Source organism: Botryllus schlosseri, chromosome 13, assembly GCF_051294905.1.
Source record: "Botryllus schlosseri isolate E-star chromosome 13, Bs_hap1, whole genome shotgun sequence".
NCBI lineage: Eukaryota > Metazoa > Chordata > Ascidiacea > Stolidobranchia > Styelidae > Botryllus > Botryllus schlosseri.
This window is the reverse complement of record NC_137248.1, coordinates 8,704,145-8,730,275: the sequence shown is the minus strand read 5'-3', so window position 1 is coordinate 8,730,275 and position 26,131 is coordinate 8,704,145. Positions and strand designations below refer to the sequence as shown.

The window sequence follows — 26,131 nt, the reverse complement described above, 5'->3', positions numbered from 1 at the left end:
ATTACGGTGGCGTTCTGAAGAAAACGGATGCGGCCAAAATTTTTTTTTCGTTTTGCCCTTCAATTTGAGACCACATCATTTTTTGAGTGCAGTGCCCCTTTAAGCGTTTGGGTAACCTGTTCACAATTTCATCAATGAAAATTGTTTTCAATCCCCAGCTCCTATATACACGTGCTCTATTTCACAGTGCTGACTAGAAGACATGAAAGCCATGTCCGCTACCCGCTCGCGTATGAAATATATCACGCTAACGACCATGAATGCGATTGCTTGCGAATTACGTCAATCTTACAGTGTTGATTTGACCAGTCGACGAAACGATAAATTTCCGTTTTTTCGCAATCCATCTACATTTAGCATACTAAAAATTGCATTACTTTTTACCAGATTTGATTGAGTAGCAGCTGGAACTTTCGTGGGAGCTACAGCTCTAACCACCGCATATGGTTTCTCAGAGCAGTAATTTGTATCGCGTGGCATTATCATTTTCACCCGTCACGGAAACAACCAGTACTACCGCGCATTATCATTTTCACCCGTAACGGAAACAACCATTGCTACCGTGCTGAACATATGGGCCGATATAAATAGCGACAGTGTGGTCAGGGGCGACTGTCTACTGCAGGGTTACCATGCGTCCTCTTTTAAGAGGTCTTGTCCTCTTTTTTCAAAGTGCCACGAAGGACGCCCAAATGTCCTCTTTTTTGAAAATTTTGGTAGGTGAAAATTCGACCGAGATATAGGAAATCAAAGGAAAGGAAAGGACGTACTTTATTTTTGTCCTTGATGTTTTTGCGGCATATACACCGACTCATGATAGACATACACACGATCTGTGCATATGCATACCATGAGTGCATGGTGTGCATATGCCGCTGGACAAGTAAGGTGCAGATATAGCATTGTATGGCTTTCTAAGTCTTGCACCACCCCTCCATGCTATCCCAGTAATGCATGAGCGCCAAGCAGGGAAGTCATGAATACCAGTGATACTAATCAGGTCTTTGGTCTGACCCGGCCGGGGAGCGGGAATCAGTATTGAAGTAACGTTCCGGCGGGTATTTCGGGAGTTGAGCCGGAAAGTTGGCCTTTTTTTCCGGGTTTCACTGCAGTATTGTAACTCTGAAATATGTTAACCCTACTACTGCTGAAACTGTGACATAACGTGATTTATTCCAAGTGGTGGAATGGACAAATATATCGATAGCTCCAAAAAGAAAATTTTCTTTCTACAAATATTACTCAGCCGTCATTGAAGCACCCACAGGCATAGACGCTAACGAGACATGGCACGGATAGGCAGATCATCTTCAGGTTATCAGCAATGCTAATATCAAGACTGCTGTTGGCGCGCGTACCGAGCATACCACGCCCCGATAGTAGGCTAACTCATCTCGACCGTTATTGCTACAGGCTAAGCCTCCATCTTCAGCAGATCATGAAGTGAAGTGCGAGCTTCAGTTTTCCAAATTATTATTCTACGCTACATCTTTGCAAAAACACCACGATATTGCTATTATGAAAAGACATTAAGTAAATTCCATTGCTTACTCCGCCGACTGACGAATAGTTAATTTTGAAGCCTGTCAAATGAGAACGAACAGAAAAAAACGAGGTGAGGCAAGGCGCACCAAAGTCAGAGCGGTGTGTGGCACTTTAGCGCATATGATGCTTTCATTTAGTAGTGCTTTCTTGAATTTCGGATCCTATAAGGGCAATGTCTCCCGCCTGTAGAATTGATTTTCTGAATTGGTGTGAAGGACCTTGACCGAACGCCGCCCGCGTGCTGCGGATTGTATTGCCGCCAGGTACAGTGCCTAGCCGATATCAAAATGTGACCTATAGCTTAGGCTTACTATGTGTCCTCCTCTTTAGGAGAATTTGCCCTACTTTTTCAGGAAATCAAAAATGTCCTCCGAGGACGCCTAAATGCCGTTCTCGTTTATAGCTTTGACAGCCAGACTAATCGACATGCTGAGTTAAAAAAAACGCCACACTGACTCGAAATCTACAATGCGGACGCTCGAGCGGGTCATTCAGGACCAGGACTGAAAAAATGATCGTTTTTTAGTCAACAGCACAGCAGTATCGTTAAAAAGTGGGTAATTCTGGAGTCGAGTGGGAAAGATGACCTTCTTTTTTTGTCAACTCGATGTCCAGAAAATTTTTAGAATCAACAGTTTCCTAGTCCGGAGATCTGACTTTTATGATTAGTTAAAAGTGTACTCCTTTCCGAAATCCAAAATATGGTGCCTACTATATAAATTACCAACTGGAACAACTAGGAGTAATTTGACAAACGACGAACCTATCCCACATAAATTCGAATTATGTACGATGTGACTTTCCAATGGAGTTGTGAGAAATGTTATTTCCATTGCAATAGTCTTGTAGTTCGGGAAACACGTTCTCTCTTGACCAATCACTGATCTGTTATTTGCAAATTGTTTGAGAGAAGCGAAGAGCAGGATTTTAAATGTTCGAGCATAATTAGCGTTGGGCACCAGTGGACGAAAAAAGTAGAGCGATTTGATTGATTCAGTTTAGTTTACTTATTATTGCATCAATTCAAATCATCAAAAGATGGCGATAAAATGAAAATATGAGAAAGGTGTCGAAACGACTTGGATTAGTCTTTAAAATCAGACACTCAGACTGGACGCAAAACACAAAACATACTCTGAATACAAGGATTCTAAAGTAAGAAAGTTGAAAAAAATTCTCATCTCGAAATTGGCACGTTATTAGGCCTATTGATTTCGGGGCCCCCGACTTGAGCTTATGAAAAGTTACCTCACTGGACGCCAATAAATGATTGCAATCTCAAACACCTTATCCTCTCCTCACCTGCTGTACCCCAAGGCTCAGTACTTGGACCGCGGTCCTCTTCACCATATATGTCAACGACATTTGTGAAACCTCCTCATTGAACACTGCACTGTTCGCTAATAATACTCACCTCCTCTCATCCGCATCTTCGACGGGAGAGCTGGATGCCCTGACAATAGTGACGAATTGCCTGAAGTGCATCGACACCTTCCTGTCTTTTTATTGTATCGCATTTTTGTGGTGTATTGAACTGATAAAAATTGCTAATAAACCAATGATGATGAAATTTGTGGGGCGGTGACAGTGATATTAAAGTTTATGCAGTGACAAAAATGCTTCTACTTGAATGGACCTAGCAACGGATAATTCCATATTTTTGATTGAGATGGAAATTTATAGAATATCGACGGATCCAAAGTGGTAGGAAGCGTCGCAGTAATACAGACCACATACCCAGGATTCTCGTCAGTATATCATGCCGTGCTGGCATACTCCAACCCGATGAATGGGGCACAAAAGAGTAGCCTATATATGATTGGCTAGCGTATTTTATTACATGGATTTTTTCAACTTCTCAACAATCTTAATGAGTGCGAATTGAACCGAACAACGAAAAATGCAACAACTACGCGGTGAACGCAGAGCATTGGCATCACGAATCGGTGCCACTTTCTAAATTGTTATCGGTTAAATCGATATTGGCTACGTCGTTTCGTCTACCGGAATTTTACGCATAGCCGCAGAGAGGTTTGCTATAAGTGCTTGTACCTTTCAGAGTAGGCTACTCAAGTAGGTTTTGTCTATTGGCACTACGGGACTACGTTAGGGTTACCATACGTCCTCTTTTAAAAGGATTCGTCCACTTTTTTGAAAGTGTCCTCGGCGGACGCCGTTTGTCCTCTTTTTTTTTTATAATTTCGGTCATATTTACGGCCGAATTCGACTGATATGCCGCAAATCAGCGCTGAAGTAACCCTCCGGCGGGTATTTTGGGAGCTGAGCCGAGTTGACTTTTTTTTTAGCCAAACACCTGAAAATGTGAGAGAAAAACTATTCTGTAAAAGTGTCCTCTTTCCAGTTTTCCAAAATAGGGTGCCCTAGACTACATACTGTAGTCAGTGGTAATGATTTCAAACTACATTGTAATTTTGCAAGGAATGAACTAAAACAAATCATTACTGTGGTACAAGCAGGTGAAAGTTAATAAGCAGTAAAAAGCTAGTTAGATTTTTTTTTCAGTTTCAAAGGACTACTTGGACAAAACATGGCAGCGCCACGCGTCATCAACTAAGATTTGGTGAAAAATGTTTGAAATCGTGAAGCCCAAAATGAATTCGGTTCAAAATCACGAATGCTACAGACAGGGTTGTAACCAAGTCACAAGGCTCCGAGTCACAAGTCAATCTCACTTTTATAGTTTTGACTCGAGTCAAGTCGAGTCATTTCAATTCACCACCGAGTCAAGTCCGAGTCCAAGTCAGCGAGCAGAGGGTCGACTCCGAGTCATGGAATTGTGACTCGAGTCCGAGTCCAAGTCATTGTATAGACTGCTCAGTTTCCAGTTAAAGTCTTGGTAAACTCACTTTTTATAACTCTGTTTGGTGATATCGGATGTTTCGCATTTATAATATACCAATTTACCTCACTTTTAGCAGTTTCTGGTCGCATATTCAAGTACCAGTACCAACAGACGAAATCCTAATAGAATGTTGGCTTCGGAATTACAATGAAATGTCGGTCTTGTCTGAGTTTCGAGTCAATGACTTGGTTCAAGTCATGCGCAATGACTCGAGTCCAAGTCGAGTTAATACACAGATTGACTCGAGTCGAGTCATGTCCGTATTTTGAAAAACTGACTCGAGTCAAGTCGAGTCATCAAAAAATCGTGACTCGAGTCGAGTCATGACTCGAGTCATTACAACCCTGGTTACAGACCTCCTCCATGATGGAGGCTCCTGCTATCAATGACACCTACTGTCACACACCACCAATCTGCCATCCATATGACCGGAATATTTGGTAAATGGAAACGAGGTGATGTCGGACAAATCCTCATAGGATCAACGTCCAAATGCCCAAAACTCAAAAACAGAATACTTGGAGCTGAAGGCGACACTTATGACATCACCACATTGCGGATCACACTCTCCAATCGACACGCAGCCCAAATTGCCGGTACTTCTCGGGCGAAACTATCTATGATGGACTTGCTTTCGAATGACCCCAAGTCGTTTGGACACATTTCTATATCTTTTCATTGTATCGAAGTTTTGTGATGTTTTGAAATCATGGAAGTATTAATGAACTAATACTGCTTTGTGACAGAATCGAGATAATAGCTTGGAAATTTAGACTGCTGGATCCACTTCGCCTTCGCTACACGCAAAATTCGCCCACACTCAGCTCTGTGTCATTCCTCTTCACTACCTAGTCAAAAGCACACAAGTACGACACACACGCGTCAACGAAGAACAACTACCATATGATCAGGACGAAATAGGCTAGAAAACGCGGTTGCCCGACATATGAGCAATGAGCATGCGACACAATGGAAAACGACAGTTCAGCATGGAACACATCAGCATGCGTCACTTCAGCATGAGACTGTATAACCCAAAAACTTACCCTAACCCGAAACATAGCCTAACCTAACCTAACCTAGCCTAACCTAACCTAAACCCTAACCCTAACCCAACCATAAACCTAACCTAACCTACCCCTAACCCGTAATTTAACCCACATGCTCATGTGTCGCATGCCAAATTGTCGCATGCCGAAGTGTCGCATGCTGTAATGTCGCATGCTCATATGTCCACGGACCAGAAAACGCATTGCGTCCGGGGTCTCGGTAGGTCGTGGGTTCGATCCCCGGCCGGGTCATACCAAAGACTCGAAAATTGGTATCCGCAGTTATCCTGCTAGGCGCTCAGCAATCACGGATAGCATGGTTGCAGGCTATTTCCCATTGTATTGTATGTGCATTGTGCACTGCGCAATGTATGCCTTTCGTGAAACGTTCTTCCATCTTCACAATATTTATAGGCCCGGGTATGAGTTCGATTGATTGATTTCACCAAGTCGTTTCGACTTCTTCCTCTCAACCGATTGTATCGCAAGCCTTTGGTGTTTGATGTGATGAAAGCATTAATATACTGAATAGAACTGGACTAGTGCAGCATTTTGCATTTTTGGCAGTTACATTTTACTTCCATGTTCGACCTTTGCCCTTTACATTAGCCAATCAGAGTGCTTGCATGGAGCGCCATGCACCAACTACAACAGGAAATATTTTCAGCCAGGGGTAACGGTTTTGTGACTGGAAGTATAGCCGGAAGTTGAATGGCGATAGCTGCACTGTGTCTCTGGGCAGGAATATCGTCACATTATTACCGGAATATTTGGTAAATGGAAACGAGGTGATGTCGGATAAGTCGCGTGACAAATCCTCACGGGATCAGCGTCCAAATGCCCCAAAGCACATCGGTATTTCCGACCGTCATTCGTATTCCAAACGCCATGGCAGTGAATCCGAAAGTAAACGGGGTCGGAAAAAAGATGACGATGAAATGGATTCGGAATATTATAATTATAACAGCCTGAAAAAGTTTCACATTCCTAGAAAGAAAAGCCAAGAAGAAAGAGGTGAGATTTTTATCAAATTTGAATATTCGGCTACTGCAGTCTACTTTCTCATCCAGCACACCATATTTCTCCTTTTTTATGCAACCTCATTCCTCCAGACTCGATCTGCTCCAATATAAAGTAGTAAATGGTGATGGATTTTGAAACACTCAGACTACAATGTATATCTAAGTTTGCATTGTATGGATGAAATATCTCTAACAATTGTATCATTGGTGCTGAAATATTGTTTTCGCTTACGGTGGTGCGACAAAGTTTCCTGTACATAGCGCACGACGCTTTTAGGCTGAATAAAAGATGATTTTTAGTACTGTCTAATCTATGTTTCTCTTGAGAAAGAAATTGATAAACTGTGTTTACTGTTTTTGGAAGTGATTTTGCTGTGCCGTTACCGTGTATTATCACCTTGCCTTGTAGCCAGGCTTATTTTATCGCCTTGTTGCACTAGACTCGAGTTTTGCACTGTAAAAGATATTGAATGTTGTGTTGTCAACAGTATTTATGAAACAAATTGGGATTACTATGCTTAAAATCTATCCTCTTGAAATGTACGATCACACAGGAAAAATTATGTTGAATTTCAGTCCAGCTTTCTGGCAAAGATTGATGCCGATGTTGCATAGGCCTGACCACCACTAAGTCTTAACTAACATGTTATTAACTAGAGTTTTGAGGTGTTGCAATTTGTTTCAGTTGTGTGGGGATTAGGAATCACAGCCGTTTTCTTGGCTAGACTGCAGTGGCCTTGGCAGTAGCTAAAAAGTGGGGATTGACGTGGGTCTTCCTAAATCACTCGATCATGTTTGCCGTATTGCTCGATTGAAATGATTGCATCACCCACTGTATCCACTATGAAAAATTGATCGATATCCTCTGAAAGAAATGAGACATATATATATATAGGTCTAGCCCTGTTTGCGTTCAGACTTAGAGCACCATCATCGAGGTGATGGAAGTATCCATCAAAAAGAGCGCATAAAAGATTTAAATTATTAATTAAATTTTCCGTGAAAGTGCGGCTTTTGAGAATGTCCTAATGTCGGTGTCGTTCCGATTGAGGACATTGTTCAATGTTCATCAGCGTTGCAGAGGGTCTTCCTTTTTTCGTTCTCCTTTCATCTTCAAACGTTATTGACTTCACGACACTGTCATTAGGTTTTCGAATTGAGTGTGCAAGAAATTTAGCTTGTTGGTGATCAATGAATGATGAGAGGTCTTCAGTGCGACAGATTCTGTGAAGATTCTGATTGCTAATTTTGAATGCGTGGTCGGTTCCCCTTCGAGTGTAGCCTCCATGTACCATTTTTCGCAAAAATTGTCTGTAGCAGACATCCAGGACGCTTAGCTGTTTGCTATAACCTCTATTGAAACACTATACTATCAAAGGTCACTTAATAGCACTGTCGGAATATATGGTAACGAAGTTTGTTCAAAAGTATCCTTAGATTTCACATATAACTTGTCATAAACATGCTGTCGGCTCTTAAACAGTTACGTACAACACTTGCACCATGAAGTACGCCTAAAGTGGACCATTAACGCTCTGTACACGACACCATGCCGAAAATACATTCCAAACTTCTAAATCATTTGAATATGTGGCGTTTTATTTCTCTAATTTATAGTCAAGCTTCCAACTTCTTGCATTTTTGGATTAAGATATGAAATCCCAATACATTGGCGAACCGGCAGGAAACTTGCCAAGGACCTGCACCGGTCCGCGTACTTGCGGTTGAGACTTGAGAACCACTTGCCTATGTTGTCAAATTGATGTCGCGTGATTTTTACAAGTGTTGAAACCCATACGACCGATTATATTCAAATGCCTATTTTATGCGGAATCACTATATTGTATGTAACCTTTAGAACTTCTCTCTGAACTTTCGATGGAATCTAGAGATTTTACTCGTACCATCTACCCGGCGTTTCGCTCTTCGTTTTTCGATCAGCAAGCAACTAAAAAGTTATCAATTCATAAAGTGGAGATGGTGCGCAATCATAAATTGGAAAGTCAGGTTGGTATAAAATGTAGGCCTAGTAGTAAGTTTGCATCATTGTTCAATAGCAATCACTGTCGAAAAATTGTGAATGATGGCTTCAGTTTATAGGCATATCTTGGATTTAGTTTTTAGCATGCAATCCTTTTCCCATCAAATTTTGGTGGAGCTATTGGTTAGTAGCAGGAACAACCGTACACACTTGACACAGTTAGAAATGTGCACTGAGTATTGAGAGCACCTATACTCTTGCGATCAATAGAAATTGTGAATGCAAAAACCATCGTCACAGTGATTTCTGGAAACAATGCATTGGTATTAGAGGTGATTCAAATTCAAATTTCCCAGCTTTTCCTACCATTATAGATCAATGATTTACTAAGTGTTGACTGACGATAGGCACCGATTGACTTAGACTCAAATAGGCTCCGTGTTTGGAATGGATTTTTAATGTAGGTTTATCAAATCAATCTCAGTAGGCTATTATAGTAATCTTATATCCCTGTATTATATACAGTTATGCTCACGCAGCTAAAGTGCAGCGGCATGATACAGCACGAAGCAGCACCACTTGTGTTCCATTGTTGCGTTTTTGGCTGTTTGTGAAGTAATATAAAGTCGTCTATTTCCTGCAGTCCTGAGCAGGTTCCATGAAAGCGTATTTCAAACTGATAATGCTTTTTGTACATCTCTGAAGTCAATGTGATGTGACTATCCCGAATCCATCATCATGATTCGTGAATATACGTTATTTGCGAAGTACTATGATGCTATAACATGTCTATATTGAACAAACAAACGTAACATTTCTATATTGAGCAAACAAATACCGGTGTGATGCAAGAATAAGACAATCCTAAGTCGGAACCTCTTTTTTAGCTGCAGAAGAAAGTTACTAGAATGATACTAATCCTTTTCTTGAACAGATCTAAATCGTCTTATACCTGCAGGCCATCGATTCAAGATTGCATGGTGGTTTGTTTGTTGAATATTACACTCGCATCATTGTAACAACGCTATACCGAGTAAGATGGCGTAAATGATGGAAATTGTCTTTGAAATTTTCTTTCAATTATAATTAGCAATCTTCCCATTCCTACTGGATTGCAGGCTTCAAAAACATACGAAAGAAGAATCACTTTCCGATCAGGCGTGCCCTTTGATCAATTTTTTGTCATGATAAATGATGAATTTTCTACTGCGAGTAGGCTAATATCATTTCAAAACGTAATGATGAAAAATTTCAAATTGAGGCAACTTCATTTCTACCAAGTCATTGCCGTTTTTAGGGAACCTTGAAATTTAATCAATAAATGACAATTCTTCTGGAAAACAATAGTTTTTCAACAGCTCTGTGGATCACTTTCGCAAATCTCTCTCCCTTGAAATCAGCTCTACAGTAAGTCTTGTTGTGTTCGATGCCTCACTATCATACCAATAGCGTATTGATATATTGAATAGTTGTATTGCTGGCAATGCGAAATATAAGGTGACTCGTACGAAATCTGCAGAGACTGCGATTCTTTATCTCGGAAAAGGCAATTGGAGAGTCGCTCATGTAACTTAACATTTTGCTTTTGCAGTATTTGACTAAGAAAAAAGATTTGAAAGACGAAGGAAGATCAGATAAAGAAGTTAGCGACTCATTTGGATACTTGCACTTTTTGCGAAGGACTGAGGTACGATGTCAATATTCATTGCCGATTATAGAGTAAAATTGTATAGCCTACCACGAGTGGGGAGGTTACATCTCATGGTCTACATATGACGCAGTTGTGTTTTGTGTGTTGCCAACATCACTATTTTAGTGTTGGGCAATTAGCATAAAAAATCATCTGCAAATCGCTTCAACATTTGATGGCACAGGCGCTGAACTCGGGGTATGCTAGGTATGCCACGCATACCTAGGAATATTTGTGGGTATGCGGCATATCCAGAATTCTGTTAGGCATGTAACTGCAAGACTAACTGTTGAATTGTGCAATTTAGAAATATGCAAATGTGTTTGTTAATGTCGCTGCTACCTTGAGCAAATCAGCAGCAATGCATTGATTGAATGCAACTAATTAGACCAAGACCTTGATCCTAAAGATGTCAATTTCTATAGGCCTGAATTATAGGGATTTTCATCTGCTGTGTGGATGATATCTGGTGCGCCGCTGGCCTAAACTATCGTGTCTGCTCTAATTGTGATGTCATACTGACTCAAGACATCGGGAACATGGACGGAATTGATTCAAATAGATACTGGCTGTGAACAGAATCAATTTTGGTTTGAAGATGTGTTGCAGGCTCCCGATATCAAGTTCCGACTCCTCTAAAATTACTGAGCAGAGTTCTGAACAGACTTGGCATCTGTGAAAATTGTTCCTGTAACTTTAGTTTATTAGCCATTACAGAAAATGAATGCGTATATTGGTTTGTTCTCGTGATTGAAATCTCTGTGCTGGCGAATATGTTACGCATTGATGGAAGATCCGCGAGCTCGCTAATGACTGCTCGTCGGACTCGCTAGTCATTTTCTATATATGTCATACGTGGGTGTTCGTTACGACAAAGCTGATGCCATCAATGTATTATCAGCATTGGGGCATGTTCGAGAAAACAGAGGATTAGTATCGCATTTCCATATCAATACTATCATGATGTGGATGAATGCTTATGCTATCGAAAATTGGATACCTGTTGGTATGCGTCAATATGAATCAAGCTCGTAACCTTTTGCATAGCTCAATTTGCCCCTTTTTACAATCCATGTGAACGAATTAGGATCGTTTTCACAACTTCTTACTTACTTGAGTACTTTTAAAGTCAGTCAATTCTACTTCAAGTAGTTTTAGGTTGCTTATGGAAGAAGTACTTTTACTCGTACTTGAGTAGATTTTTTCATCACTACTTCTACTTGAGTAGCTTTCCTGACTACTTTGACCACCTCTGGTCATGATGTATGCTCAATACACTACATTCAAATTCTTGAGTTCTCATGACACCAGACCCATAACAGTCTCTTAATTGCCCCTTCTGTTACTGTTTGTTATCTGATTTGTTTTCTTGGAAAATGTAATGTGGGAATATAGAAAGATATCATTGATAAAGGTAGGGATATCTGAATGGAGTCGTGAAACTTGTATGTTGTTCTAACGAAATATATTGTGAACATAGAACATCATCTTTAGATGTACACTTTAAGCATTGTTTTAAAAACCGAATCTTACTGATAGTCTTTAGGCTAATTGATGAAGACGGCCAAGCAGAATCGCCATTATCAAATTTTGTTCACATCTTGTCAAGAAAAACACTTTCAGCCACAGTTTGTTCGTTCAATATATTACGGTCTGAACTGTTCAATTTATGTGACAGTATAAAAGAACTTCCCACTTACCCACGCTATTTCTACGTTTTGTGTATAATGTATGTATTAGTATACGCTAGTACTGACTTCAGTGAAGGATTTTGGGCCGCCAATGCCTTGAACACAATTGTTTGCAGGTGGAGAAGGTTTGCAGTGACGGAGTCAGCGTCGGACACTGTAACCTGGCGACGCTGGGCAAACCTTCCATGGGAGTGTACATATCGAAGCATGCGGACATCGTCCGAATTTCAAAATGGGAGGACGGAATGTCCGGATACATTTTGATGTGCAAAATAATGAAGGTGAGCCGGGTCTGTTCAGTGATTACACGTACCGGTATGTCTAGAAGCGATTTTTTTTATCAATTTGTCTTTTTTTGTATTGTAACAGGGTAAAACTAAGATCGTCCCTGAGAACCGTAGCCCCGTGACTGAGCAAGAGCCCACTCCGTTGTACGATTGTCACATCACTAAGGTGCCGATCGACGTCGCCCAAAGCAACCACAATCGGGCGTATAACGGATTTCAATATTACCTTTATGAATACGGCGATTTAGATGTTGTGGATAGGCCGCGTCAGGTGGTGCCTTACGCCGTTCTCAAGTATTCATACAGCGAAATTGGAAATGGTCTGGCGTCGACAAGTCAAGGTGGAAGGAGGGAAAGGTAATTTTCATCTTATTTTATGTTTTGTTTTCTTACCAAGTCAAATTTCTTGAGTTATGTCTGCATCGATTATTTTGTATCATGTATATCAGTTGTTGAAATAGTTTTTTACTGATAGGGAGATGGTTACATTGTAGCTAAAATTTTCAAGAAGCTTTAGTCTAAGATCTTACTGATAACACCGACTCCTTGTCACTGGATTGTGCGTTGTTTTGACTTTGTAAGATTGCTTAGATGTGGAATGTAGAAACTCAATTTACTGGAAACTTCCTTGTGCCATGGCAAAACTGTTGTGATAAGTTTTTACTGAAACAGTAACTGGTCTCCTGTGGTTCGAGGTGAATCATTGTGTTCTGGTGACTAGATGGCTAGATAGCGGATATTAACCCTGTGTCTAAATAATCAATCTTTATAATCAAACATCTTCTTACTTGTTCAATGGTTTGAAGTAGAATAGGAGTTGTTATCTCGGCAGGGGAGTTAAACTTCGGCTAGTACCATAGTTGAAAAGATATCTAACTATAACTTGCATATGGAGAGTGTAATTTACTGTAGCAGAATGGATTGATACTCCAAGTTACAGCTTGAAAACAGTTATCAGTCAGCAGCAGAGATATGTTACAACCTCTTAGTGATCTCATTTCACTTGGCTTCCATTCCTGAGCAGTAAAAAGTGACAGGATTTATTGCAACATGTAATATGACAAATGAGATGAAGGAGGATGCAAATTTGCTGCACCTGTATCGGCTCATAGTGATTTACTGATTTTCAGTACAGCCATGTAGAAATATTGGCAGGTCTTCATCGCTCTTACATTTCAACTCTTCCCAAAGAGTGGGAATGCAGTCAGTTTCTTACTTGGCTGGAGTTTTATTGTGCATCAGTAAAGTTTATATACCATACAAGTACAACCCGGGAGCAAGCAAGGAGATGGAATCACTGTCCACTCTCTTTCGAAACTCGACTACTCTACCCCCTGTTAAAGTCCCATATTGTTCTCTCATTGAGAGTAATCTGCTTATCCCTATTCTGAATGCACTCTCATATTCTTCATTTTGTTTCTTTATGCCATTGTTACATACTGTCGTAATGGCCTAAATCTTAATGATTAACCACTCGTCATACTAGATTATGCCTGTGATGGTATCCCACCATGGGTATCCCATCATCACGCATCGATTTGCACACTCTGGCATCAATAGCGGGGTTACCAAGATTTGTTTTTAATTTGATTCGCTCCGTAAGTCGTTATTCACGTATTGGTACTGACTTGAATAAAATCTATATCTAAATCTCTCTCTAAAATCTAAATCTATAGTATAAATATACCATAACTAAACTGACATATGTTCATGTTTATGCATCTATATCAGGGGTGTCAAACATACGGCCTGCCAGAGGATTTCATCCGGCCCGCTAAGCAATTCTGAGTAGATTGAAAAACTCTTCCATTATCCAGCACATTTGCAACAAATGATGAGATTTCTGCAGGAAACATTTCCTTTGAATATTCCATCAAGACAACAAATGTTCATAGGCCACATTTTAACCACACGACCACGGCGTTGTGGTCTCACTCTACTTACCACTTGGAACAAGTCGGTGGAATTGTCACCCAATATCGGGAAGGCAAAAACCGCACACAGAGGTCAGAGTTTTCTGGCAAATGAGCCAACAGTAGCTATTCACAGAATCCAAAACGGGAATGCGGAACTGTTAATATATTAGTTACGTTTCACTAAAATATAATTAAAATGTGCATGGTCGCACTGTTGTGTCACTTTCCACCCAACAGGTTCCCGGACTTGAGAGAAACCTTACTCGCGATTTATTAATATTAAACCAAATTCCACCTAGATCCGCGTTTACAGTTAAATATCTTCGATTCTTCACATCGCATAGCTAACGCCATATGACGACCAAAACAACCGGGAGCATAGAAATATACCAATTTGTATCGTTGTTAGCGCCACTGTTTTACCTGCGTTCAACTAGACAATCAACGTAGTTTTGCCAATTCCATTGTTCGCGAATAAGAGTGTTGCGACTTGCTAGAATAAAACCCTATGATCTGTGTCTTATCTATATCTGCCTGATAATGAAGTATTCAACTGAAAAGCGATGGGCACGAGTTAACATTTTGGAATCAGTTTACTGTTCCGGCCCGGGATCGATTTGAAGGCTTTAATCCGGCCCGCGACCCAATTTGAGTTTGACATATCCCTGATCTATATAGACGAAGATTTAACCCGATAAACCTATGTTTTCAAATCCTTCCCCCGCTTTTGTTTCACTTCTTTCCTTTTGGCTAACTGTTTACGACAGTGGTTCTTAACCTTGCCTCCAGCGCCCCCCAAGGGGCGCTGGCGATTTTGAAGGGGGCAGAAACGCTCGAGGGGCGATATGGGGGGCGCTGGGCTGAGGGGCGCTGGAGAAAAATGGCTTCGCAGTAGATGATGTGGTGGTAGGACATATATCCTTAATGAGTATTCAGAGCAAATTAACACCGAAATCTTCGTTATATATAGCCTACAAAAGACATATAGGTTTAATTGTCCATGGGCGCCGAATGTTCCTGTCTTGGCAATCTGAACCCCAGAAGACGAATTCTATCTCGCAGGGAAAAATTATGCCAGTGAAGAAATGCCAATTTGAAATCGTGTGCGTCTTTTAGTCTAGTACGATTGAGCGACGGGGATATGTAAAACTAGATATTCCTGTTGGGCGATGCTATATTTTTTGATATAGCAGACAGGAGGTCACGAAATAACATCATGCAACGAAGTCATACCAACGGGCTCGCCCTCCCGAATATGTTTAATTATTAGTTACGGGCCCTACAGTTTCCAAGACACCTCACAATGTTCGCTCAAAGTTTTGATGAGTCTGCGCACACTCAACAACTCACTGCGCTGACCCTTGGACAACAGTGCGTAACGACTAAAAAAGGTCATAACTTCGGAATTGTTGTGCGCAACGTAGATTTTCCGTGCGCAGAGACCGTGTCAACAGCACCCCAGTTGGGATGATATCTTGCTATAGTCCACAACACTCCGCAACTCAACTTATATTTTATATTATTGTCGTTATGTGGGATATATTTTTAAATTACTGTCATTATTTAGGAGTTTTATAAACAAGTCAAATTCTTATATTGGTCATGTGATTGAGTGGCGTTGGATAGAAATCTTTTGTCGCCAACAGCTTAGACGACGTGTTTTCTGACGGCGTGACATCGTCACCTCTCGCTACGCCGTCCGGCAGCGGTTTCAGTCACTGGAGAGGAAAGCTGCTGGTCAAAAGCGGGACTTTCTGCACCGTGGAGATCCGGTCCCACCTCGACACGGTGTTCAACGTGGCGAATATCGACCGGAACATCAACGTGAAGACGTGCTTGTCGTTGGAGATGTTGAAGAGACAGCTCCCGCCCACGCTGCTGAGCAAGAGCACGAAAAAGTATAACGGTAAGCGATGTGAATTTGTTACGCATCTTTGGTTATGATTTTTTTTGGGTTGCCGACCATCTCATGGTAAGTAGTACGGGTTATATTCTTAGTGGCCTAACCTCGGAATTTGGGCAGCTGATGGCAAAAACAGGTTATAAATTTCGACAAGCCTGCGTAAAGGCTTGATCACCAGTTCGAATGCAAATATTAGTATTCATGTCGTTGTGTGGCTGGTGGTTAGCTCTAGAAATGTCAAAATATGTCAACAATATGTACATCTGCAGTTAGTTTTTGAGTATTTACTGTTTTAGTTTCAACATTGTTGAAAATATTCTATGAACACCTGCTTTAGAGTGTGATGCTGTAAGTGTGGATTCGTTATCGCAGATGCCTAGCACCAGGTCATGGATGTGTAAAATTTCTTGAACTTGTGTTGCAGTGATTTATCGCGGCCGCCATTACAACACGTTCACTCTGCATCCGATGGAGGAGGGTTCCGGGCTCGGCAAGTTTCGACAGCTCATCGCGTTCCTGGTGCAGGAGAACGCCGTCGCTTTCGTGCCTCTGCGAAACAACAGCACCATGTACCTGCTGCCCATGTCTCCCCTCACCGTTGAGATGGGACTTGGGGGGTCGGGTCCAGACGAGTTGAGCCGTGATTGCTCAAAGCAAAGCTCGCGTGCCTGGAAAAACTTTTTAAACGTCATCGTCATCACGCCGAAAGCACTGTCGTCCAAAATCAATGGTTAGTTTGCGACCGTGGTTTCCGTTCCTTTTTCAAATTCTGCTGGCGCAGAGTTTCCAAACCTTGACTAATCACTAGAGGGATTTTTTTCCCTAAAAACCGATGATTTTGACCTAAAAAATCAATATTTTGACAGTTTTTGATCTTAAAAAACTTAATTTTGACCTCATGTATGCAAAATAATTGTTTTCCCAATATAATAATAATAATAATAATAATATAATAATTTATAGAGCGCCGAATATAACAATATGTCATTACTACACTAGGGCGCTGTACATAAAAGGCAATAAAATATAAAAGTAAACGATATGTATAAAAGACGAAGTGCATATAAAAGACGAAGTGCATAAATAATGCTAGAATTATACTAATCTTCATTTCTGGTTGGAACTGTCTGTCCTTACGAAGTAATTTGGACTGAAAAAACTTTTTTGACTTGAAAGCTGACAAATTTTTACGTGAAAAAACTTCATTTTAACGAATCTGGACCTATGAAGAATTCCAGTAGTTACATAGAAACAATTGAAATTTGCTGTGGTATACAACGTAAGATACTTTCCTAAATTCTCGCGAGAAAGTGTCTGTCTTTATCAAGTAGCATGTCAGGAACGGAGAAAGAACGTTCAACAGCAGCAGTTGTTGGCTGGCAGCACTGAAGTTGTGCGTACGCTGATGGTGACACTTCGTGTTGCTTCATTCTGACAATGTTGTCTACATCACAATTTTTTTCCTTGTGCGCTTCTTGATATACGAACCAATGCCCACGCGGTCTTGCTTCAGTTAGGATATTGCGGTGAAATTTTGACTTAGTAGGCCTAAACAATTTTGACAAGGTCATCAGCTAGAGGCCATCAGCACCACTTTTTCGTAGCGCTGAAGTAGGCTTTATCTACTGGATTCTCCTGAGTAGTTATGTTTTGTATACTAATTCTACTTTGACAGTTTTCTGATGATGAAATAAAAATGTTTGCATGGTCAATGTTACCGAATGAAAAGCGGTTTTTGGATGCACTTCAACAAGCATATTTCCCCGATTTATTGCTTTTTACATGTCACAGGCTTGGATGAGTCTAGTGCCGAGTCGCTTCACTATGAACATTCGTCGACTATAAGTTGAACTTAAGAAGACTCATAACAGAAATGAATATAGTTGACTGAATGTTTTAGCATTTCCCCCCAATCTCCCTCCTCGTATCCCCCCCCCCTATCTCTCAAAATCGCCCCAAAGAGACAATATCACCGACTTTAGGAACCACTACGCCAGCGTAACGTCGGCGGTCGTTTTCAGATCAAAGAATCGTCAACGTCATGCATGCCCGGAAGCGCAAGGAGGCGCCTTCCAGTCCGAATTCGTCCACGTTGCGGGACGCTTTAGAGCAGAAATTACGCATCATGAACATCGAACCGTCCAATGCCTTGTCCTCGACTGATCACGAGCAGTTCCAGAAGATCTATGATCGTATCAAGAACAAAAAGAGAGTTCAAGTAAGCTCTTGCGTACGGTACGGATGATACTATGGGCTTCAACGTCATTCTATTCATTGCTTTGAATCAGGGTTTCCTAACTTTGTGTCCCCTTTGAAAACTTTTGAAAAATCCATGCTTACCCTGCTATTTTTTCGACTTTCATCTTTTCGTCGACTTATTAAGTCAGAACTGCTGAACATGAAACACATCGTGACTTGCACAATCAATCCATTGTCGTATACTAAATGTAAAGCCAAGCTTAAGAAAACTTTCATCATGCTTTCTTATTTTAGCGGGGGTAGCCATAGCCATTGCAACAATTGTAAAATACTAACGTTAATATATCTTATAAAACAAAGAAAGTAAACTCAAGATGAAAAGTAACCTATTGCTGTACTAGTATTTGTATTAAATTTTGATACTTCTCTTGCTATAGTGGAGCGTATAGACTTGGAGATGAGAAATTTTTACATGGTCCGCAGGTTGGGAACATCTCCATTGATGATTACATACATTCGTTACAGTATATCAGTCTTATTGTGAAAAACCTTCAACCTAATATATTAGACCATTGGTTCCCAACCTTTTTCGACTCATCGCCCCCTTTTCAAGTTCAACACCGATCATCGCCCCCCAAATTTTGTGAATTGAAAAATGAGCATACAAACTGCAATCACCGGCGGGTTGACCAAAAAAAAAGGCTCCATGTCGAATTTTACACTTTTGCAACCAAATTTTGGTGGGTTGACTAAAAACAGAAAAAAAAGGTCATTTCTCCGCCTTGACTCCAATATAGCCGTTTTAACGTGTCATCGCCCCTATCGCCCCCTTTCCCCATTTTCGCCCCCCTATCGCCCCCTTCGTCATTTTCGCCCCCCTAGACCGCCAAATCGCCCCCTGGGGGGCGATATCGCCCACGTTGGGAACCACATTATTAGACTGTATCGAATGCGGTCTAGGAAGCAATATTCAATTTTAATGCCACAAGTCATCTATTCAAGTCATTCTATTTGCGCAGAATTCAGAAAAAATGCTTCACGTGCACTATAAGGAGACCGCTGAAGTATTATCCTCCGGGGCAAAAGCGCTATGGGTTAAACGGTTATCCACGACGTGGACAAACGGAGTCAAGCATCAGCAAGATTTGTATTCCGCCAAGCGAAAAATGAAAGTGAGCTCATTCGACAATCCGTTTCCCTGGCGATGTCGATTCCAGCTTTGGTGGTGCTCTGCAGGCTAATCCGTCGCCGAGACATTCAAGGTCGCTGTCAAAAGGTTCCGATGGCGCGCATGAGCATATAGCCGACCACCACCACCACACGGAGGCGACGTTTAGCGATGACGAGGAGTCTGCTGTCCCGTTTGAATCCAGCATGAAGAAGTCAAGATACGACGGTCATCATCGGGGTGAGTGGGTGCGGAATGTGGTGAAGACTCGCACAGTTGTCGAGCATTATCACGAATGCCACACTTGATTCCTAGACGCAGCGCCGAACCTTGTAATAGTGTAATAGTAGCTAGAGAAATACGAGTGCATGTTTTGACATTATCGGTAGGACTCCTCTTGTTAAGTACCCGATAGTTTGAAATTAGATATTGCTGCGCACAACATTGGCGCACGTAGCCTGATCAACTGATTACTACGGCACGTTTTTGTTGCAGTCAAATCCGTAGAATGTTGCACTTATTTTTCATAAAAGTTTTAGTAAATGTTGGATTTAATTTTCACAAAAGCGGCACTAAAAAGTTGCACTTATGGACAAGTTCCTTGAAATTATTAGGATAGGAGATACTGGAATCGATCCGTATCCAAGGCACTGTAGCAAAACTCAGTGTTGGCGACTTGAACGAGATCAATAGCCTTGATAAAATGACCCAGTGTAAATATAATTTTCGGCGGTCTAGCATGAATGTACGACAAATCAGAAAGGACCTCAAATCCAAACGAGAGTGGAACAATCAAGCGATCTATTTACATATAGTGCCAAATATTTCCAGTAAAGAGTTAGTTACATAAAAACCGAGAAAACTTGCAAACACTTGCATGAAAAATCGAACAAAGTTACAAAAAGTTGCATGAAAGAATGAAGAAAAGCTGCAATATAAGATTCCTCCAAACAGCTTGAAACACCATGCTACATAACTTCTGAGTATTTAGGAAGCTGCCAGAAGTTGCCCTAATGATTACTAATTAGCGATACTTTTAAGGGGTCTGAACTTTCTTCGATGAACATCAGTACATCATGCGAAATACGTAGCGATCGTTATATTCTAAAACCGCGCAATTGGCAGCAGGGGTTTGGCTGATGCCGAATTCGTTCGTATGCCGGGTATCCACAGCAATTGTAGGCTACCCCCTTCTGCCGCCTATGTTCCTCTATATCAGCTGCCACTTGGACCTCACCCCAAACCTGCCGTTGGGAAACTATCTAATGGTCCAAAGTTTCGTTCATATTCGATCACTTTCTAAACCAAACAATATTATCAATAACTTTCTGCTTTATTTGACGCAGGACACTTGCACAAGGTCGCACACGATTCGCCAAGCCGAAAAAGTGATGATCCACGCCTGCATTCGGGCCGGGCCAGCCTGCCGTTACCGCATGTCCCCAAGCCTCCGACTCCCCTTCCGTGTAGGTCCTTGTAATCGCCAGTGCTGCGGCGTACGTTCTTATGAGTTGTTTTTTGTCGATTCAAGCCACTCCTAAGACTATATCGCGGCCGGCTTTCAAACCTCTGGAAGAACTGATCTTCTGCGGGCACTTGCAGGAACTACTCAGGCATCCCGAGTTCAAGTGAGTCACGGTAGATTGCCTTGAGTTTGCGAAAATTCCATCTGTTTTTGTCGTATGTAGTGCCTTCATGCAACATCTCTCCAGTTCGTGCTCTTAATTTACTCGTGACATTCTTAAGTATGCTGCGTTTGTTTCGTTCAGCTTTTCGGATGAGTACTGCGCGTCGCACAAGGTTTCCGGATATGTCACCGATTCTTACACTTCGTGGGACGAAAGCCAGACTCCTTTGAAAATTTCCTTCTCGCAAGCCATGCCGTACAAACTGGACTCGGCGGATTGTCCGTTTGCGTTTGAAAACGATGGCGTTATCTTGTCCATGCTTCGAGCTATTCACGGGTGAGATTCATTGCGGTTATGTTGTTCGGCTCGTTTTAATTGTTTATTCTCGATAGATGTTTGAAAGTGTGGTTTTTGTATTGAAAATGGTATTTTAGCTATTTCCTGCAAAATCGTTTCCATTGTAGACTCGCAATTGCAGCCAAGAAACATTTTATAACATCCGTTGAAAGGCGGGCCAGTTGCAAGTATCGTAATGAAACCTGCAGGCTGTGGATAGACTATCTAGTAGTCGTAAGGCCCGTCGTAACCGAGATGGCGAGTCTTTTCGGAAAAATTCGGTGTTGAACATATTTATGTCAACCATATTTATGTCAGGATCTGCACATTTTTAGTGCTTTTGTACCAGTATGTGAGCTTTAAAATTGTAAAGCCATTACTCTCCTTCGGCGCTCATTGCACTAAACTATTCGCAATATTCGGAGTGCCTGAGTCTGTTTTGCCTATTTCAAATGGTTGCCGTTTTAGGCTACTTCCGCAGTTTGTTATGCAAACTAGACCTACAATACATATTTTTATACTTATTTGCAACTCCTACTTCTATCTGAGCATAAACTTACGATGTTGCTTTAACTTGAGTGCTAATGATGATCACTAGGGCAAGTTTTTGTCGCACTAAAAACCTGAGAAAGTTGCATTCATTTTTTAAATTTTAACAAAAATTGCAGAAGTTGCATTTTGACCACATTTGGCTCGGTTGACTAAAAAAAAAGGTAAATTTTGCGGCTCAGCTCCCGAAATACCCGTAAAAGCGTTACTTCGGTGCTGATTTACGGTGTTCCAGTCGAATTTGGCCGTGTATTCCACAAAAATCAAAAATACTTTCATGAAAAATCGAGAAGGTTGCAAAAAGTTGCATGGAAAAAGTGGACAAAAGTTGCGCTATAAGATTCCTTCAAACATCTTAAAACAGCATTCTACATATCTTAACGAGCAGCCTATTTAGGAAGCTGCCGGAAGCTGTAAAAAAAGTTGCAAAAGCTGCAAAAACTTGCCCTAATGATCACCTATGTCGATTTGTTTGCATTTCTGGCAGTATTTGTCACGATGTGTAGTTCGAAATTTCGTGTGTCTTTCCGTGATGTTTCCGTTCCGTTTTGAAGACTGCTTCGTTGTATCTTCTCAGTGAATACAGCGACGCCAACGACAGCCCGGAAGACCGCGACAAAGTGCGATGGGTTCGAAGAATCCTGCATTCCCGTTCTACCGCGCCGTCCGAGGGTTCAGTGCAACTGGGCCAGTCGCCGTTAGATGGCGCTCGCAAAATTGAAACCGTCAAAAAATCTCCTTTCACGGAGGCGTCACCACACATGAGCTCGACGGACAGCGGGTTCGGGTCGTCGACATCCGCCGCGACCCCGAGCAACCCGGTCTCGTCCGAGGCGGAGAGTTTGCCTCTGAAAGACATTGCGGCGATCATAGCCGCTATTACGCAAAATCAACCGCGGACAAAAACGCCGGAACAGGATGCGTCGTCGGCCGAAAGGGAAGACGCAAAGAAGGATGGCGATAATTCTGACATGGATCTGGCTGCGATAATAGAGGTTTGTGTAGCTAGAGCAAGAGGTGGTCATTGTCTGGGTACTTCTACATTTTTTAAGTACGTACTCAAGTACTCCAGTGGTTTTTATGCTACTTTCGGATGTGTATAAAAGTTTTCAGTTTTTACGACAAACTATATGCCTATAATACTTGATATTCACAGACTAGGAAATTGCTTATTCTGCTTCACCGATTATGACTACTTTGATCACTCTTGTGTATAGTCAGTGGCGTGCCCGGCTGTGGTTTGGTGGTTGAAATGAAACCCATCCCTTTTCAAAATGAAAAACTCTCCTGTCATGTTGAAGCTGTCACCAATATTTTTGAGCTCCTGTAATTCGAAAATTTGTAGCTGTTGCAACCGACTGGAAAAATCTTATGGCTTTCTTGTGCTTACATGAGTACCGTAGCCATCTCAGTGTTCCATTGAACGCGTACAAACAGTCATACTATATCTAGACGTGGTGTGAAGGATTCATTCAAATATTCACTTGCGGCTCGTGTGCTGCCGATTGCTGAGATTGCAGTCCTCTATAGAGTTAGTCTATACCCCAGTATGGTTGCACATTCCTTTGTGTCCGAAGTAAAGTGATTGGCATATCTCCCGTTGAGTTGTAACATGATGCGCGCGGTCTTGTTGCTGACGCCGCATCTCGCCAGACTCGCTGGTAAGCTGACTTGCAAAGGAAATCACATCTTTGTGTTACTTGAGAGTTTTTATCGTGACGTGCGAAAGTGGAGCTTATACCAGTAAATATATATTATGCGCGTCAACACAAGGTTGCTTGTCTGATCCTTGTAATATCGGTATTTGCGAGTGTAACTAACCCTAACAAATGAATGCTGCATTGGTAAATAAAGGCGTGTTTTTAAACCCCTCCCCTCATAAAGGTTCTGTCTTACCATAAATATTGTCTCACTCTAACAAAGGCAGCTCGAGGCTGTATTTGCATTGCTGCTTACCATCTGACAATAGATTTCCTGAGAGTCAAAACAGGAAGTGTTGCTACAGTAGACGTAGTGAAACGAACACATAGTGCTTTCGATTCAGCGCTCTTGATAAAGCGCCAGCTGCAGTAGTGCTGGGCTGTGCATTTCCGGAGCGAGGTTATTGACGTGCTACCTTTCTCTGTGTGATAAACTTTATAAATTGACTGCATACTTTGTCGGACTGACTTTTTCATAATTTAATCTAGGCTTTTGCAAAATCGACGGAATCCGAAGTGGAGAGCCGTCCCGGTAACAATGATGATATGGAAGGCGTCGACATGGAGATCGGTTCAACGCCCGATGCCTCGCCTGGTGTAAGTTGATGTTACCGTGCACTTCGTTCAGCATTTTATAATTGAAATTATGTGGGCAATGTGCGATGTTGCCTTACTCCACAAGTGAATCGGCTGTATTTATTCGAACGGTATGAAAAGTCTAAATTGATACCGTTTATGCGAGCGCCACAGAATACAATGCCGGTTCTGCATCACAATGAATATAATTTGGGATTCTTTGACCATACCTATTTCATTGCACTTGCCGCTTTGTGACAACGCTGTGAGTCAATCACTATTTCACAGATATGTCATTTCCACTATCATACATGGATTTGTAGTACGTGCGATACAACCAATCACTGTTCTGTTCCTAGGCTTTCACTATGATACATAGTATCGAAAGTGAAATTCCTGTTGGTAAATTACTTCTTAGTGGCAATAATTCCAGTTCTCAGAAAAAACACCTCTCTCGGCTCGAATTATCAGAATTAATACTCGATTTAGGCTCTTTGGTTGTGATAATATGGGGCTCTCAACAGGATTTATGACAAACTTTGAACAGACATTCTTTGCCACATCATGTTTGGTGGCCGTCCTGTCGGATGAGCAAATATCTTAAGCTTCGGAAACCTTGGTGGGTGCAGTCTATTTATGTTAACGCATTACGCTTGACAGAAGATCCAAACGGCCGCCCCGGAGGAATCGAACGCCGAAGTCGCTTCGCCGCGCAGCAAACAAGGCCCCGTTTCCGCCGCGCCGGAAAAGACATCACTGCCACAAGGTCCAGCTTCCATGTATGAATGCTTTCTTATTCCGCAGCGCATGATACCGCCCACACCCACCCTGTCGCCTGTCTCCGTCTCAAGCTTTGCTTCCGGTGATTCAAGTAGAGGTGGTCAAAGCAGCCGTCGTTGGTACTTTAGCAGAAATAACAGTGTAAATTTCTGTTTGAGTGCAAGTAAAAGTAGCGAGTTCTGGGTATTCCAGGTCAATTCCTGCCTAAATAATTGAAAACTGTCATGTAGTAGCGGAAGTGTTCTAAAATCCAGACCAGACCGCTCGTGTACGATGTACGTGAAGCAAACAGGCGACGCCCTTGTGAGTCCTATGAAAATGTAGAATCACGGGCTACCTATGGTTTATAGTGCTTTGCCTGGTATATCGCGACTGCATTTTATGTTACTGCATGTCTAGCGTGACGATATGTTCAGCATGGCTCTGGAGTTGTGGTTTTGTTAGGTTTTCTCTTGAAGGAGGCACAGGGCTGTTCAAAAACAACCTTTGGGCTGTTCAAAAACAACCTTTTTTCCTGAATCTTGCTGGCTACGTGATTAAATTGTGATTTGCCTTAGAATTTTGAATTTGCCCCAAAATGCAAAAATTTTTTTTTCAAATTTCCCTTCCAACCCCATAAAATTGTTGCGCTGTCTTCAAAAACGATGCAAAACAAATTTGGCTCCATTCCAAGCCGTAGAAATGAAGTTATTTCAGTTTTTCTTTGATAATTCTGGGATTATCCTTGATCGGTGGATCATCCCGGAATTATCATCGAGAAAACTTGAATAACTCCACTTCTACAGCTTGGAATTGAGTCAAATATGTTTTGCATCGTTTTTGAAGACAGCGCAACAATTTCATGGGGTTGGAAGAAAAATACGAAGAAAAAAATTTTTTGCATTTTTGGGCAAATTCGAAATTTTCAAACTGTACGAAATCCGCGAATATTGGTTGGAATGAATTGAAATTTGGCATGCGTCGTTTTTTAAGGCAACCTCTAAATTTATTCATGTAGCCAGCAAGATTCAGGAAAAAAGGTTATTTTTGAACAACCCGTGGCACATACATACTACCCCACATACTGGCTAGAGTCGGGACTTTCTTGCTGCGACTTGCAACTACTTCAAAATCAAACCCAATGCTCTCAATTGCTCTTGAAGAGTGCAGTGGGTTCTTCGCGTGTGTGTACTTTCATAAACTTGATTTCTTTCCGCGAGCACATTTTTTTGTAAATTAAAAAAGATTGGTCGATGCAGAGAACAGCTT

The 26,131-nt window shown here is 41.5% G+C and overlaps 1 protein-coding gene across 1 annotated transcript in view; it reads left to right on the top strand.

Moving 5' to 3' along the window:
* The window catches only part of LOC145454334 (uncharacterized), a 50,965-nt gene that overhangs the window by 14,488 nt on the left and 10,346 nt on the right, over positions 1-26,131 (top strand). The window contains exons 2-17 of the mRNA XM_080332323.1: positions 6,125-6,471; positions 8,338-8,486; positions 10,052-10,147; positions 11,958-12,122; positions 12,211-12,485; positions 15,691-15,950; positions 16,372-16,677; positions 17,969-18,165; positions 19,166-19,318; positions 19,383-19,554; positions 20,661-20,780; positions 20,846-20,942; positions 21,084-21,278; positions 22,405-22,822; positions 24,017-24,124; positions 24,764-24,869. Of these exons, the coding sequence (XP_080188449.1) occupies positions 6,249-6,471; positions 8,338-8,486; positions 10,052-10,147; positions 11,958-12,122; positions 12,211-12,485; positions 15,691-15,950; positions 16,372-16,677; positions 17,969-18,165; positions 19,166-19,318; positions 19,383-19,554; positions 20,661-20,780; positions 20,846-20,942; positions 21,084-21,278; positions 22,405-22,822; positions 24,017-24,124; positions 24,764-24,869 (3,040 nt within the window). The 5' untranslated portion in view covers positions 6,125-6,248. The remainder of the gene's footprint in view (positions 1-6,124; positions 6,472-8,337; positions 8,487-10,051; positions 10,148-11,957; positions 12,123-12,210; positions 12,486-15,690; positions 15,951-16,371; positions 16,678-17,968; positions 18,166-19,165; positions 19,319-19,382; positions 19,555-20,660; positions 20,781-20,845; positions 20,943-21,083; positions 21,279-22,404; positions 22,823-24,016; positions 24,125-24,763; positions 24,870-26,131) is intronic.